General features: G+C 46.7%; 1 protein-coding gene across 1 annotated transcript; it reads right to left on the reverse strand.

The window, feature by feature from the left end:
- Window positions 1-337: 337 nt before the first annotated feature.
- Window positions 338-4,769, reverse strand: LOC124662795 (protein HESO1-like). Its single transcript, XM_047200587.1, has 10 exons — window positions 4,725-4,769; window positions 3,358-3,369; window positions 2,559-2,715; window positions 1,921-2,088; window positions 1,495-1,673; window positions 1,276-1,371; window positions 1,130-1,190; window positions 908-1,038; window positions 723-791; window positions 338-616 (listed from the first exon to the last, which is right to left on the reverse strand). The coding sequence occupies exons 1-10, from the start codon at window positions 4,767-4,769 to the stop codon at window positions 338-340; spliced, it is 1,197 nt and encodes a 398-aa protein (XP_047056543.1).
- Window positions 4,770-15,366: the final 10,597 nt, after the last annotated feature.

Consider the following 15,366-nt stretch of genomic DNA (forward strand, 5'->3'; position numbering starts at 1 on the left):
GCATCGAATTTTGAACTGAAGACATGATGTATATAATTATGGACCGAGAGCCAAATGGTCAAAGATAAAGCCGCAATGATGCTTTACAAACGGTGCTCCCTCTATACCAGTTTATTAGGGTCATGCATATTTAAAAAAAACATACTATTAATTTGGTTAAGAAAATATGAGATATATGCCACAAAAATTATTTCCAAAAAATTTCTCAACTCCGGAGGGAGTACATGCTTTAAAATTAAAGAACATGCCACTTACATAGTAAGAGCGCCAAATAAACTTCATGTTGATCCCTATTAGCATGGCGATCAGACGTGTGCTCCTCTCTCCGCTGCATTCTCTAGTACGGAGCAGCACCTTGCCTGCCTGAATTGTACCTCTGTGGCCTACTAATTGGTCCGCCTCCTGTGGATCCTGTGTAGCGGTCAGCAGTTGCTGTCCCACCTAGTTTTGAACAGACTTCCGGTGTACACAGCAGCGAAACTAATTCATTCCGGCCGGGGGTGTCCTCATAAGAGTCTATTATATCTGTAGCACGTTTGAAGGCGCTAGCAATACGCTGAAACCCTGGCACATCAACTTTTATCATAGCTCCATCTCTATCAAATGGATCGTTGACCTAAACCAAAAAAGAACAGTGTGTACAGACGGGGTATCAACTTTGGCATTAATTTTTTCAATATCATGAACATAGCCACCAAATGCAGCATGAAGGGAATACTTACAATCTCGCAGGAAGATTTGGTCATCAACGGAGTTCGACCAGCGTAATATGTCAGGAAATTAAGGGAATTCTGCAAGCAGTATACATCACATGTTAGGTTACGGTAATGCTAGTACCATTCCTTTTGACATAGGCAGTCAGGGGCAAGGCTGACAGTTAATAGAGTGGATAATATGTTCAAATTACCCTCCCAAAAAAATTTGCAAGGATACGGGACAGCGATATTGGATTTCTTTGCCCTATCTCACGGCATCGGAATTTTGCTATATTTTCCTCCCAAATCTGATCAAAATGTTTTTCATTAAAACCTCCACTTCCTGCATGTGAACGCAAGAGTAAGATTACTAGCACTGATACACGGCATACCAGACAATCATTAGCCTCACAAAAAAGCCAAGTTCATTTCACCTTCTGCAATGCTCGCAATAAAAATCTCCCTCATAGGTGGTAAAATGGCAGGCTCATAATGCTGCATGATAAATAAGCTGTAAACTTTGATAAAACTACATTGATGACTTCTAAAGTAAAATAATTATATATATGTATGTATGTACCTGAAAATGAGAGATGACAAGTAAGCAAAGTGCATAGGAGCTCAGGGTTCCATTTTTTGGATCGTTAATGTTTTGAGCTTTTGCCCATTCCTTAACCTGCAAAAAAATATGGTGCTAATTAAGCCTTGGGCTTAACTAAGAAATTATTGAAACATAAAACTAGGCTTAACTAAGAAATTATTCAAACATAAAACTATCTCTTGGATACAAAGAGCTTACCAATAAAACCATATCACCAAATCGCTCATCTATAGTATTGATCCAGTACAGCAGTTTGGATTTAATTCGACCAGAGTAGTTATCGATGGATATATCGCAGGGAAGGCCATAGTAGTTGCTCACATACTTAATAACTGGAACTCTTGCAGAAAGAATGTACTTCACATCTCTAGCAACACCTGAATAAAGTATTAAAAAAGAATTTGAACGAAAAAAATTATGCAGAAAATTATCTCACAAAATATAAATGAGCACAGCCGCATAACAACAAAGGGTATTGCATTCAATCAAGCAACTGCAGAACATGATTGTCTGAAGCAACAAAGATCAAAGATGATACTCCCAAATAGATTGATCAAACATACACATAAGAGTATATAGATTTTTCATTCTGGTCGCAGCTGCATGGACCTAAAAAGAAGTTACCTTTGGTTCGTAAGGCTGCCCCTAGTTCTCTCAAGGCATTTTTCTTCCTTTTCTTGCCAGTAGGGAAGCCTGAGTAATTTGCCAGCTCAACTGATACATCCAAATCACCTGATTTTGCGTAAAGCTTTGATACAAAGGATCCAAAAGGTTTGACGGTGACAGCAGCATCTGTTTCGGAAAAAAAACACCACTTAGAAACTGTAGTACATATGCATCGGCTCACTAGGCATAGAAAAAGGGAAGAACACGAAAGACAAAAGTGCATATGCCATCTGATCAGCTTCTCATTGAGTAGCCAAATGCCTTCCGCCTATAATACTTGCAGTATGAACAAAGTTGCTGGTCATTTCTCATGAACCAAACTTAATAGATTTTGCATTACAAGCTTGCCACTTGTTATTGTTGACATAAATGCAACTAACCTAGGGCCCATAACGTAAAACGTTCCTGGAGGTTACAATAAACTGTTGAGAAGAGAAAAAAAATTCCTTCTATAGTAAGGCAGTACCCAAGCTTGATGTCAAACAATCGCATCATTACGTCCTTAATAAATATCAGGATCACAAGCGGCTATATTTTGAAATGATGGGAAAGAACCCTGTGGTAACCAAATAGTGAGAAGTTACCTCTGAAGGCACCAACTCCTCTCAAGGAACCAACTAAATTCACAATCTCCTTAACTGCGCCAAGTCGTTTGTTTTGATCTTCCTCCGTCGGCTTGATCACAGAGAGAATGTCTTTCGCACACTCCTCCAACAAACGATAGTTTTTCACGACAAATATCATGCTCAAACCCTGCAGCAAAAATTACATATATAATGAGTAAGTTAAACGGGTTAGAAATAGCGTACCCCACACATTACAAATCATGTGGAACCAAATTCAACTTAAAAACATTCCATGATGGATTGACAGACCGACAGGATTTATGTAAAGACCAAGGGTAGGCAACACCTAGAACCAACAGTCCAAGCGTTGCGGTTGCCCTGTAGGGCAGTATTGTTAGAATTCCCGATACGCCAGCTGTAGCCCACACAAGTCCCTCCATTTGGATGTGAGTGCAAATTGGATGTCCGTCTCGCACCATTAAAGAAGCAAGCCTTCGGTTGCTTCCAAATCTAACACTTAAGAACACTCTAACTACAAGTTACAAGGATAATGGTTGTGCTGGTTTTCAGCTGTACATAAATGAAGCCATGGAGTTATATATGTTCTCAATGAAGTATTCTCGTGTTTATTAAAAGCTCTTGACAAGAAAGAAAAATTCTCAAATCAAACATATCTTTCCTCTTGCTAAATTTAGAACATTTGGGGACAACGCGAACCCGAAATTCAGAACTTGTACATGACTAATCTTTTCAGTTTTCAGCATTGACTATCGCCTTCCGTTAATCCTCCATCAGCGTGCAATACAAAGATGTGGTGCATACAACATACCTGATACTCCCTCTGTCCACAAATAAGTGTACGTTTAGCTTTGTCTTAAGTCAAACTTTCTTAAATTTGACCAACTTCTTAGAGAAAGTAGCAATTTCTAACATTTATTACACTAAAAATGTAGTTTCGTAATATAGTAACTTGATGTCACATATGTTGCTTTTTTAAAAGTAAAAAAGTTGATTAAATTTAATAAGTTTTGATTTCAGACAAAGCATTACCAACAGTCCAACACTTATTTATAGACAGAGAGAGTATGTTTGACATCAGATCAAATCCGAACCACAGATGGTAATAAGTAAATAGCACATTGCCTGAGGCGTATTTCTTCTTCATTTCCTTTTTTGGGGGAGATATTTCTCATTACAAAAATCCTAGGGTGTCACACAAAGTTCCCACCAAGTAAACCCTTCCACAATTATGTGGCAATGCACCACTCGTAAGTCATAACACCACGAGCGAGCAAGAAAGGCAAATCGGGGGTAAGCAACAAAACATCCCAAAATCTTACAAAACCCAGCTAATCTCCACCTCAAGCCTTGTTTGGCACTAGAGTTTTTAGTGGGGACTAGTGGGGATAATCCCCACCAAACTTCAAATCCCTACTTATTCTAAATACATGTTCGGTGATAGAGTATAAGCGAGTTTAATCCCCGCTTATTCCCACTTTTTCCCAAATTTTAGTGTATTTTTTCTCAATCCCCAATACTCTACCCTACCTAGTGGATTGGGATGGGGCCTTTGTGGGATGGGTGACGGCAAAGATTTCAACCAATACTCTAGAGTATTATCCCACTAATCCCCACAACACTCTAGTACCAAACAAAGCCTCAGATGGATTGGAGTGTATTAGGGAGGATTTTGATTTAGATGGGATCTGATACCGCCTCAATACACCTCAAACCCGGGGGATTTTGCTGAAACCGAACAAGGCCCTGACGGTGGCGAATAAACCCTAACTCAACGATCAATGAAACCAACTGACGGACTAAGCGATAAACCCTATGTACCGAACTAACCGGAGAGGCCAGACTTTACCTAGATGAAATTGCGGATGGACGGGAGTCTTGCGAGGCAACGAGCCGGCGGCGGCAGCGGTGTGCGCTTGCGGCGGACTAGGGTCGTTGCGAACTTGCGATGGACTGGGTGGAGGAAGAGGCGATATCACCGAATATCCTACGTATTAGCGTCAAAGTGATTTCTTCGTGGGAAGCCGAACTGCCGAAGGCCCGAAGCGGGTCTTGTAAGAGTCCAAGGTTCTGATTCTTGGTGGTTGGATTCGGCAAGGTAGCGAGGGACCGTGCTGGAGCTGGACAATGAGCTTTTCGTTTCGGCACCTACACCTTTCTGGCTCTCTGCTCCCCTACATTGAGCAGGATTGCCTTGAGAAAACCTAATGCTGTAAACCTCATGTCCTTCACATAATTTGTATCATAGATGACATCTATTAGATGCCTTTCGGATCAAACAATTGATGACACCAAAATTGTTTTCCCTGCGCCTCAAATTGATAGAGTTCTACTTTCTCAGAAAAAGTTCAGAGAGTTCTATATGCCTCGAAATAGGCTTTCGCCCCGCTATATTAATATAGCAACCGACCGATACAACGAGACAGCTGGGGCCGCAGCACAACCGAACCCAAACGAAAAAGAAAAAGAAAAGAAAAAGAAACTAATGCCGACACCGGCAGATTGACGAAAACGGGGATGACTCCGCAACCGCTGCGCCCTCCGGAGAAGTACCACCACGCTCCTAGCACGCCGAGACGCCGCATACCAAGCAGCACCTTCAACAAGGGAACGACGACGACGCCGCTGCTGCCCGGACTAGGCCTAGGGTTTCCCCCGGTACGCGGAAGGGATTGGGGAGGGATACATCCGACGCCCTTCAGGAAGGAAGGCGGCACCCGCAGGCGTCGCCGCGCCGGAGTCGGGCATGCCGACACGGATTTCTCCTGACCACCAAACCCACCATCCTGAACGCCCCGACGTGCTCCACCAAACAAGCCACCAACCAGCACACGCCACCACGGTCTTGTAGTCACCCTCGCCGTCGCACGGTGGTCACCGGGACAGGGCCTAGAGGAAGAGACGACAAGCAGCAGGACGGGGGTAATGGTACCACAACCGGGCGGGAGGGAACTACCTCCACCGCTTTCGCGGTCGCCGGCCGGACATGGCAACGAGGGCACACCAGGCCCGAACTGGCCCGGCCGGGCCCAAACTGGCCCGTAAAGCCCTGCTGCCAAGCTGCAGCAGGCCGGCCGCAGCGCCGCCACCACCCATCCACCGCCGCCACACCATCTCCGCCGCCAGGGAGCACCGCCGGCGCGCCGTAGACGCAAGCAGCCCGCCGAGCCCATCTGGGCCCCGCCTGGGCCAGATCTGGGCCGAACAGGAACCGCCCGCGCCGCCTGCCTTCGCAACTCCGCCGCCAAGAAGCAGCGTCGCCGTCCCTCCTCCCACCCGGCGCGCGGGTCTCACGCCGCCGCGCCGGACCGCCGCCGGCCGAGCAAGCACCGCGCCGCCAAGGAGCCCCGCGCCCCCGCCGCGCCCGGGTAGAGTCAGCCCCGCCGCCGCCGGCACCGCGCGGGCAACGCCCGGCGGCCCACGCCGGCGGCGACGGCCGGGGAGAGGAAGGGAGGAGGACTGGGAGTTGGCGGCGGCTAGGGTTCGCCCGTCGCCCGTGGGGGGGGGGCGAGCGAGCGAACAGTTTTCTATTTTTCTCGCCTCGAGAGTTCTATATGAGGTCATATTTAATTTTTGGGTGCGACTAGTTCTTAGATTGAAAACTAGCTTAGTTCACAGTCACATACCATCATCAAAACTCAGCTAAAACTCATGACTAGCATGAATCATAAATCAAATCTAACAATCCAAAATATTTTTCTTAGTTGCATCGCACTTGCAGCTAAAAAATCTCAATTACAACCACACTTACAACTAAAGAACTGAGTTGCAACACAACCTGCAATTTACATGCACGAATCATGACCAGGTGAGAACTGTGCTGGTTCAGTCCCGCAACGGGGATGGAACAACGCAGATATGAGTGATGTGACCTCCAGTATAAATGAAGCTCGCGAGCCCATTCTAGCTCCTGGCGGCCCAATGCCAGTGATCAACCACTTGCTGCGGATGAAGAAAGCCGCCGTCAAGGCCATGGACAACGCTTGGTTTGACACCAATAATGTCGTCGTGGCAAGTACCGTGTTAATTTTAAGCCTCATTTTTCTCTGAAAAACTATGCTCACATCTTTGTGTTTATCTCATTGCTGAACATTGGTTTTAGTGCGCAATGGTTAAGGCAAAATTTGTAAAGATTAGATATGAGATTGTCCATACTCACCCATAGTCCCCGAGTTTCGGGTTAAGTTCACAGTACTTAGCGCGGAACTCTCTTAGAAATCGAAGTGTCCATAGTCCCCGAGTTTCGGGTTAAGTGCGCAGAACTTGGCACGGAACTTGCGTTAAATTTCCGGCATACATAGTCCCCGAGTTCCGATTTAAGTGCGCAGCACTTGGCGCGGAACTTGCGTTAAAATTTCAGCATACATAGTCCTCGAGTTCCGGGTTAAGTGAGGCGCAGAACTTGCGTTGAAATTTCGGCATACATAGTCCCCGAGTTCTGGGTTAAGTGCGCAACACTTGCCGCGGAACTTGCGTTAAAATTACGGCATGCATAGTCCCCGAGTTCCAGGTTAAGTGCGCAGCACTTGGCGTGGAACTTGCGTTAAAATTCTGGCATACATAGTCCAAACTTTAACTAATTATCCATTTCACACCTGCGTAGAAGTGCAGCCAAAACCGGAAGGAGAACCTTTTGTAGGAGCATCGTGAGCTCAGCACTGCTCACAAGTCGCTGCTCGCTTCTTTCGAGAAACTTAATGGTAAACCTGATATTCCCCTTTTTTTTCATCTCGCGTGGCTGAAGATTCTCTTTGTTTTGTTTTCTTAGCGGACAAGCAAGATCTGGCACAAGTGTTTGGACATATCGAGAGGATCCAGAGCATCCAGGGTAAGCCTTCTCTCTTACGCTTATTGATCACTTTATCCGTTTTCGTGCCGCTCTAACTTTCCACTTGGACACAAGGGAGAAGGAGAAAATTGAAGCTCAATTGTCGCAACTGAAGGAGTAGCGTGACGCTGAGCTGAAGGTGGAGAAGGATGATGTTGCCCGGCTAAAAGCTGAAGTTGGGCAGTTGAAACAGCAACACGAGATAGAGATCACCGGCATGACCAAGAGCTTCAAGGAAGAGATCGCCAAAACCAAGGATGATATGGCGCGCGAGAAAACAGATGCGGTCAACGAGACTGTTGCCAAGTTTGAGAAAGAAATTGCTAGATTAAACACGATCAACCGTACGGAACACCGGCTCAACGAGCTTCATAAGGAACAAGCTGATTTGCTGAATAGCAAGATGAAGGACTAGACAACTCTTACGGATACACTGAATGAGGAAATGGCAGGTATGCCTCGTGGATTTCAATTCAAATCCTTTTTCATACTTTCCCCGGACTTTCCGACTATAGTTGGCCTAATTTAAACCATTTGTTCTTTGGCTGTATCAGCGGCTTTTCCTGAATCCGAGAAGGGTGCAGTTAAGGCTGTGAAGGAATCAAGGAAAAACCTCTCTGTGCCGCTTGGGTCGATCATGACCAATATGGAAGATTATATCGTTGCCATGGCCGCCTAGGTTTCCCACATGAAGATCCTTGGCGTGGATGTTCTTGAAGCTGCACTCAAGGCATTCGATGCATTGTATCCCGCTGAACTAAGGCCCAATGTACTCCCGGAACTCTGTGAGTGGTTGAATGCCGCTGACATTCAACTGAACGAACGGTTGCGCTCAGCCACTCGGGCCGGAGCGGATCAAGCCCTGTAGTTCGTGTTGTCCTGGTACGAGGAACTTGATCTCAATGCCTTGGAGACACTAAGGATCGGCTCAACCGCTCTTTTTGATGAACCCGAGCTTACGAGATTGCCCAGTACGCCACCGTGCACCATTTCATCCCTGATCCGGATGTTTCTGAGGAGGAAGCTGGATGGTCATTAGACGGTTCTCTCCGGAAAAAAGTAACTTGACATATTAGAATGCTCTTATGAATTCATTCAAAGGATTCCTTTGTACTCTATTTTGGAGGAAAAGATCCATCCAATTTAGATGGTTTTTTTGTGCAATCAAACACTATTTGATCCAAACTCATTGGACATGCCACTCAGGTCAGCAGTCTTCCCTATTCATGTGTTTGAGAATGCTACGAATTGAAGGAGCCCTATATATTCTATTTCTACCTAGGATAAAATTTTGAGAAGAAAAGTGGGTCGACGAAGAAAAAGAGAAATATTATCACGTTCACCACCAACATAAGAATGTTCCCACTCTTGTAGTTAAAAGTAAAACTCTTTGTTCATCTAATATAACATGTTGGTTATGTTATTTAATATTAATACTATTGGATTCAAAAACACTTCTTTAGTAGAGAGAACTTATGGTAAAAGTTAAAATCTGGACGGCAACGTATCCTATGCATCTGAGGGAGTTATATATCCGTGCATCCGCTCGTTATCCACCATCAGATCCATATCGCAGGGGCAACATTGAAACCATGGTTATTTTGTGTTTACACGCCCGCCTAGACACTTAAGTCAAAGTAATTTCTAAGTAAACCCCTTAAACTTATTCTTCATTGATAGATATAAATCATGCAACAGATGAGATCAGGTTGGGCGCCGGCGGTGACTACAAACGCGACGGCCCGGCGTGCAATCACAAACATGGAGGCCCTGCAGTTTTCATAAACACGTTTCCCCATGCAATTGAGCACATAAGTGGGATCTGATCTGTTCCGTGAAGGGGTTTACTTAAAAAATTCATTGACCGAGACGAGGAGGCGGGTGTGTAAATGCAAAATAAAGATGGCCTCGGTGCTGCCCATGCGATTTGGATCTGATGGTGGAGGATGAGCAGATGCACGGATACATAACTCTCTCGAATGCATAGGATACGTTGCCAATCTAGACAGTCAAAATACATCGTATACTATTTTTTAAACGTAAGGCCACTCGGCCCAGCTTTATATATAAAGTCAACCACCAACATCAAAGAGTTCTACATCGGGTTCAAAACCCACCAAAATACTAGTACAAACCAATCTAAAACACACAAGCGTGCCCACACCAACACATAGGTTAGGACTCAGGATAACCAACACACATAACGCACGCAGGAGAAGAAATCATCCGCCATCCCTTGTCCGCGCCTGGAGCCTCTTAATCTCGCCCAATGCTGCATCCAGAAGACCCCTATCTTTCGGTCCGACCAGAATCCTCCATCTCTGCATATGCAAGGACATATGTAACAATGCATCAGCCGGGTTATTGATCATCTTTCCTACGGTAGCTAGTTTATTTTTGATGTTCCAAAGCGCCCAACTTTGGGCCGCAAAAGTGAACCACACTAGCCTACGAAGGGCCGCTGACACACCCTAGACGATACCTAAAAATTGTCTGGCCCCTGCCGAATTCCAATCGCAATTGAGAAGTTCCCTAACTCCTGCCCACATAAACCTGGTTAGGTGGCAGCCGAAGAAAATGTGATTACAATCCTCTGCCTCCTCAAAGAGGGCAGAACTCCCATCAGATGGCCACGCTGCTTAATCAGTTGGTCCCCTACCGGCAATCTGCCCTAGAGAAGTTTCCATAGGGAAATCTTGACTTGGGCGGGACCCTAGTTTTCCATACATCCGCAAAGTGTGTAACCGCCCAACCAATAGATAACCTACAATATAAGGAATTCACCGAGTACTCCCCTGAGGCCTCTAGCCCCCGGGATACCTTGTCTCTCCCCTGACTAAAAGGATGGAGGTCAAAACCCGACATAGGTTGTCCCACTCCACTATCTCAGCCAAACCAAAGGCCCTCCTGAACCTAGTATGACATCCCTCGGCCGATCTCACTCCTGCAACCATCGCAAACGGGTTGTCACATCATTCAAACAGGCATGGGAAGCTCACCCTAAGCGGCCCCGCCCCCGTCCACCAGTCCATCCAGAAATAAGTTATGTTTCCATCGTGGACCTGATGCTTTGCCCCTAGCTTGGAATACAACTTCAGCTTCTGAATGGAATTCCAGAACTGGGAACCACACATGGGCACCCCCGGAGAGAAAAGGTCTTGATCTCCCAAGTATTTGTCCCTAAGGAGGTCCGCCCAAAGGCCCTCTGCATCTTGATAAAGCTTCCAAACCCATTTCACCATCAGGGCGATGTTCATGCATTTGGTATTGAGGATTCTCAAACCCCCATACGCTTTGGGTTTGCAAACAGTGTCCCAATCCACTAGATGATATTTTCTCTTGGCGCCCACCCCTTCCCAAGAGAAGCGAGCCCTAGATCTGTTCATGGCACCTTGCGTCGAGTCATGTAGGAGGTGTAGCCCCATCGCAAACATCGGTAGACTCGAGAGGCAAGAGTTAGTCAGTTCCAGCCTGCCCGCATAGGCTAGAAAGAGACATTGCCATGGGTCAACCCTGTGACCCACCTTCTAAGTTAGGAAGTGCCATTCCGCCACCGATAAGGATTTGTCGGGAGCCCCAAGTATTTTAACGGGAGGGTCCTCAGTGAACAATTCAGCTCCTCAACCACCCTTAGCTCTTCCTCCTTGGTGACCCATGTCACCACTACTTCACTCTTCTAGAAATTTATTTTTAAGCCCTAACACATTCTCAAAGAAAAGCAGGAGCAGTTTTAGTTTTGCTGCTCCAAGAGTAGAGGGTTCAGTTAGGATCATGTTGTCATCCGCATACTGGAGGTGGGAGACACCTCCCGGGATGATATGTTGAACCACTCCCTGAATGTGTCCTACCGCCTTTGCTTTAGCCAAAATTGCGGCCAGGGAATCCACCATGAAATCGAAGAGAATGGGGGAGAGTGGGTCCCCGCACACACCCCTCACATTCCGAAAGTACGGACCAATCTCTCCATTGATATTGATAGTCGTTTTTCCCGAGACACCAGCTGCATCAGGCGGTGCACCGTGCCCATTGAGAAACCCTTTATCATCAGCACCTTGCGCGAGAATCCCAGTTCGCCATGCCATATGCTTTCTCGAAGTCAAGTTTTAGCAACAACCCTTTTAGCTTATTCACTCTCAACTCATGTGCAATCTCGTGCAGTGCTAGCACACCCTCGTGCAGGCACCGCCCTTTAATGAATGCCAACTGGTTGCGGTCAATCGTCCTATGGGCTATCGGGGCAAGCCTAGTCACATATGCTCTAGCAATGAACTTAAAGATAACATTGATCAAAACAGTCGGCCTAAAAAATTTAACCGTGTCAGCCCCTTTCACCTTGGGGATGAGCCCAAAATTTAATCGAGCAATGTCCACCCTCCCTAGGGTGAAGTCATTAAGGATCTCTGAATGGGACCCTTAAGGCTCTCCCAGAACCTCTTGAAGAAAGCCACTGGCAAAACATCCGGACCTGGGGCAAAGTCCGGCTTCATCTCAGCCAACACCTGATCCAACTCATGTGGCGTGAAAGTGAGGGCCATGTCTCTGTTCACCTCCTCCAAGACACGGTGGGACTCGGGCCAAATATCAGGGACAAGGGAGAAAACCCTCTCCTCTCCCTTCGCCCCCATCAGCCCCTTGTAGAATCCATAAATGTGCTCCACTCGAGCACTCTGCTCCGAGACCTCGGTCTGAGTCAGAAGTCTAGGGATCGTGCACTTCCTTCGACGACCGTTAGCGAAGGCATGGAAGTAAGCAGTACATGCATCCCCTTTTAGAGTCCATTGTACCATGTTGAGATGTCTCCAGTATTCCTCCTCGAGAGAATCTAGCTGGATGATCTGGTCCTCTAGGTGGTAACGGAGGGCCCATGCCTCTTCATCCAACCCTCCGGAGTCAGCAGACCTATCCAACTAAGCAATCTGAAGCATGAAACCTTCTCTATAGGCGCTTCTCCCTACCCATTGGCCCCTCATCCCTTGAGGAATTGTCTCAGCCCATGAGAGAACCCTTGCCAACGATCTATACTACAACGGTCCGGCCTAGAGGCTAGGCTCGCCTGTAGCATCTTATCTTTCACCAGCTCCCCAAAGCTAGGTACCCCAAACCAGCAGGTTTGGAAAAGGAAGCGCGGGGACCTCTTCAGCCCCTTCTCACCATTATCGACAATCAGCGGGCACTGATCCGAGCCGATTCTGGTGATCGCCGTCGGCGAACAAAGGGGAAAAGAGCCGCCCACCCTGTAGAGACAAACACCCTATCCAGAACCGAGCGGATCAGTGAGGTTTTTTTTTTGACAATCAATACCACATATATTAATAGTAACAAATAGTACATGGTAAAGATACATGAACTGACTCCAAAGATTACAAAATAAAGTCTAAAAGATAGTAACAAATCTTCGAGGTCTTCAATTTCTTTCTTCTTCCAGAACACAATCTTGTACTCTTCTGAAGGGAGCCAAAGATAGATAACAAACCATAGACTTGTAGATACCGACGAAAGTACTCCCATAATTTTTTGAGCCGCAATGCCAAGGCTGCGTGCACACACACAACCATTTAAAGCAGTCATACAACATTAGCAAGAGTACCAACACCAGTATATCAGGGAATAATAACCGACTAGCTTTGTCGTTGTCGATGGAGAGCCGATAGTACGAATCACCATTGTCGAGGACGTAGCAGTCGGGACAAAAACTGCGAGGGTAATCCTCCTCGCGGCAACAACGACAAAAGATCCAAAATCGATCTGGCGAAGCAAGATCTGAAGGTCCATACCTAGAAAATTGGGATCGTTCAACACCACCATTGACGTCGGGAAGATCTCATCGCCGAACAAAAGGCCGAAGATCACTTATTGCAGACGATGCCATCTCCATTGAGGGGAAATCAACAAGAAGACGGCTAACAAAATCCTAACATAATATAATAAAAACAATACTTTTATTCGAAACTCCACGCATAGATCGGGTTCCCCACTCCTCCCGACGCCGGCGAAGCCGACCGGAGGAAGGGGAACCGATCTATGGAGGAGGATGAATAGGAGGAGGCTAGGGTTTAGGCGACGGCTAGGGCTGGGTTTCCGTCAGTTCCGATCGAGCGGATCGGTGAGGTTTGGTTGTTCATCCAAGGAAAACGTGTGGTTGAACCGCTCGGCATTTGATCCCGGCGCATCTAAGGCTGACAGCAATCCAAGATTCGTGCAGCGGATGGACCACACGTTGTATATAGTCTTGGTAAGGTTGTATGATGTGTGTATTGCATGGGATCAGCAGCAAAATTAGATGGTCCAGGGCCGACAGCGTTAGGATAGTCAGCTGCATGGCGATTGGTACAGACGACCGTTTTGTGTTGGACCAGTACTAGTTACTCAAGTTTTACCGCGAGCACTATTTAAGCGCACAGAGAGGATACATTTTGAACCACAGCTCCTCCATCAGCTCCCCACCGTCGCCATTGTTTCAGTCCGCTCTAGTTCTTGTCGCATGTGCCAAAGCTCTGTCGCCATGTCCCAGTCGTCTGCGCACTCTCGTCGCAACCGTGTCCCTCCTGGAGAGAATAGCAGAGTACACAGTAAGAGCGTTCACCTGTGCTCCCAGCCAATGCCTTCAGGACGCAGAGGCAACAACACGGCTGATGCGGCCGTAGTTCCCCCAGTTAGCTCCGAGGCTGCACCACCGGGATAATCAAGGCTGTCGCCGTATTCCGTCGCCGGCGGCAGGTGGATGCTAGACACATCATCAGTGACTGCTCGCGCTAGGCTTGCAGCCTCGGATGGTGTGCTCTCCACCGGCTGTCCTTGCGGCGGGCTGAAAGACCCACTCCTCGAATCGCCACTTCGCTCTCCGGCCACCGGCGATAGATCCAGAACAGCTCGCGACGGAGACAGGTCGATCTGTCCCTCCGCCATCCGAAGCTTAGCTCTTGCCCTTGATCTGTATGGAGTTTTTTTTGGGTAGTGCCCTATGGTGGGAACGAGCGGATCGGCGGCGAGCGGCGAGCAGAGGCGCAGGGATTTGTGAATTTGGCCGGGGAAGAAGGTGACCAGTGGTTTGTGGGATGGGCCGGTGATGGTCTTTAAAGCCAGCTGCGGAAGTAATTTTCAGTTTTTACTCACGTGAAGGACTGTTCCGTGGTGGGCCAGCCTGACCAAAAGGAACTGCTGATCAGGACCGGTACCTCGGACGATCTCCGTAATCCTGCAGTGTAGACATCATATTCGTCAACAGCTGAGCTTTTATATGCACTTTCCACATTAATAACCAAACATAGCGCGATCAAGAACGTGCCGTGAGATATCGGCGCTCATATACCGGCCGGTTCCATTAGTCCACTCTCGTTCATCCAAGGCATATTTTAATGTTGTCTTCTAAACCCCTGTCTAGCCCATGCGGTAATCGTGTCAGGTTATATCATGAAAGTACTCCATCCGTCTCATGAAATCTGGACAGTGAAAATACATCTTATACTATCAAACAAATGGAGCAGAAAACTTTGCATTGGGAGTTTAGAACAATCTAGTTTTTTTGGCAATTATGCTTATATTATTGGATTCGTATAATTAAAAGAAGTTTCCAATGATACGAAGTACTCCATCAGTCTCATGAAAGTTGTCTTAGATTTATTAAAGTTGGGATGTTGTCCAAAAGTTGGGATGTTGTCCAAAGACAAATCTCACGGGACAAAAGGAGTATTATTTTTGTGGTATATCTCATGTTTTACTGACAATTAGTGATTTTTTTTCTTGAAATACTTAATATCCTAATAAGCTGGTATGGAGAAAGTACGAGGAGACTTACATGGTCCAGGTGATAGCATCGAAGCTGCAAAGCTCAGCGAATAAACAACACTCTAATCGTCGTCAGGGGAAGAGGGCAGGGTTTGCCATTCCACCAACGAAACATTCTTTGGGTCGACATTTACTCTACACATGATATTCTAGTGCCCGTGGCATCATTCTAATGACAAACGTTAAGGCACTGAACGGAAGCTGAAG

Source organism: Lolium rigidum, chromosome 6 (genome assembly GCF_022539505.1).
Source record: "Lolium rigidum isolate FL_2022 chromosome 6, APGP_CSIRO_Lrig_0.1, whole genome shotgun sequence".
Taxonomy (NCBI): domain Eukaryota; kingdom Viridiplantae; phylum Streptophyta; class Magnoliopsida; order Poales; family Poaceae; genus Lolium; species Lolium rigidum.

What these genes read in the sequence shown, in the direction of transcription:
- LOC124662795 (XM_047200587.1), bottom strand. Translation starts at nt 4,769, where the DNA reads ATGAGGTTTACAGCATTAGGTTTTCTCAAGGCAATCCTGCTCAAT. An exon ending in TGGTTCCTTGAGAGGAGTTG is followed by an intron (nt 2,089 to 2,558) that starts GTGCCTTCAGAG and finishes TTTCCGAAACAG; the next exon opens with ATGCTGCTGTCACCGTCAAA. An exon ending in TTGTCATCTCTCATTTTCAG is followed by an intron (nt 1,191 to 1,275) that starts GTACATACATAC and finishes TTTATCATGCAG; the next exon opens with CATTATGAGCCTGCCATTTT.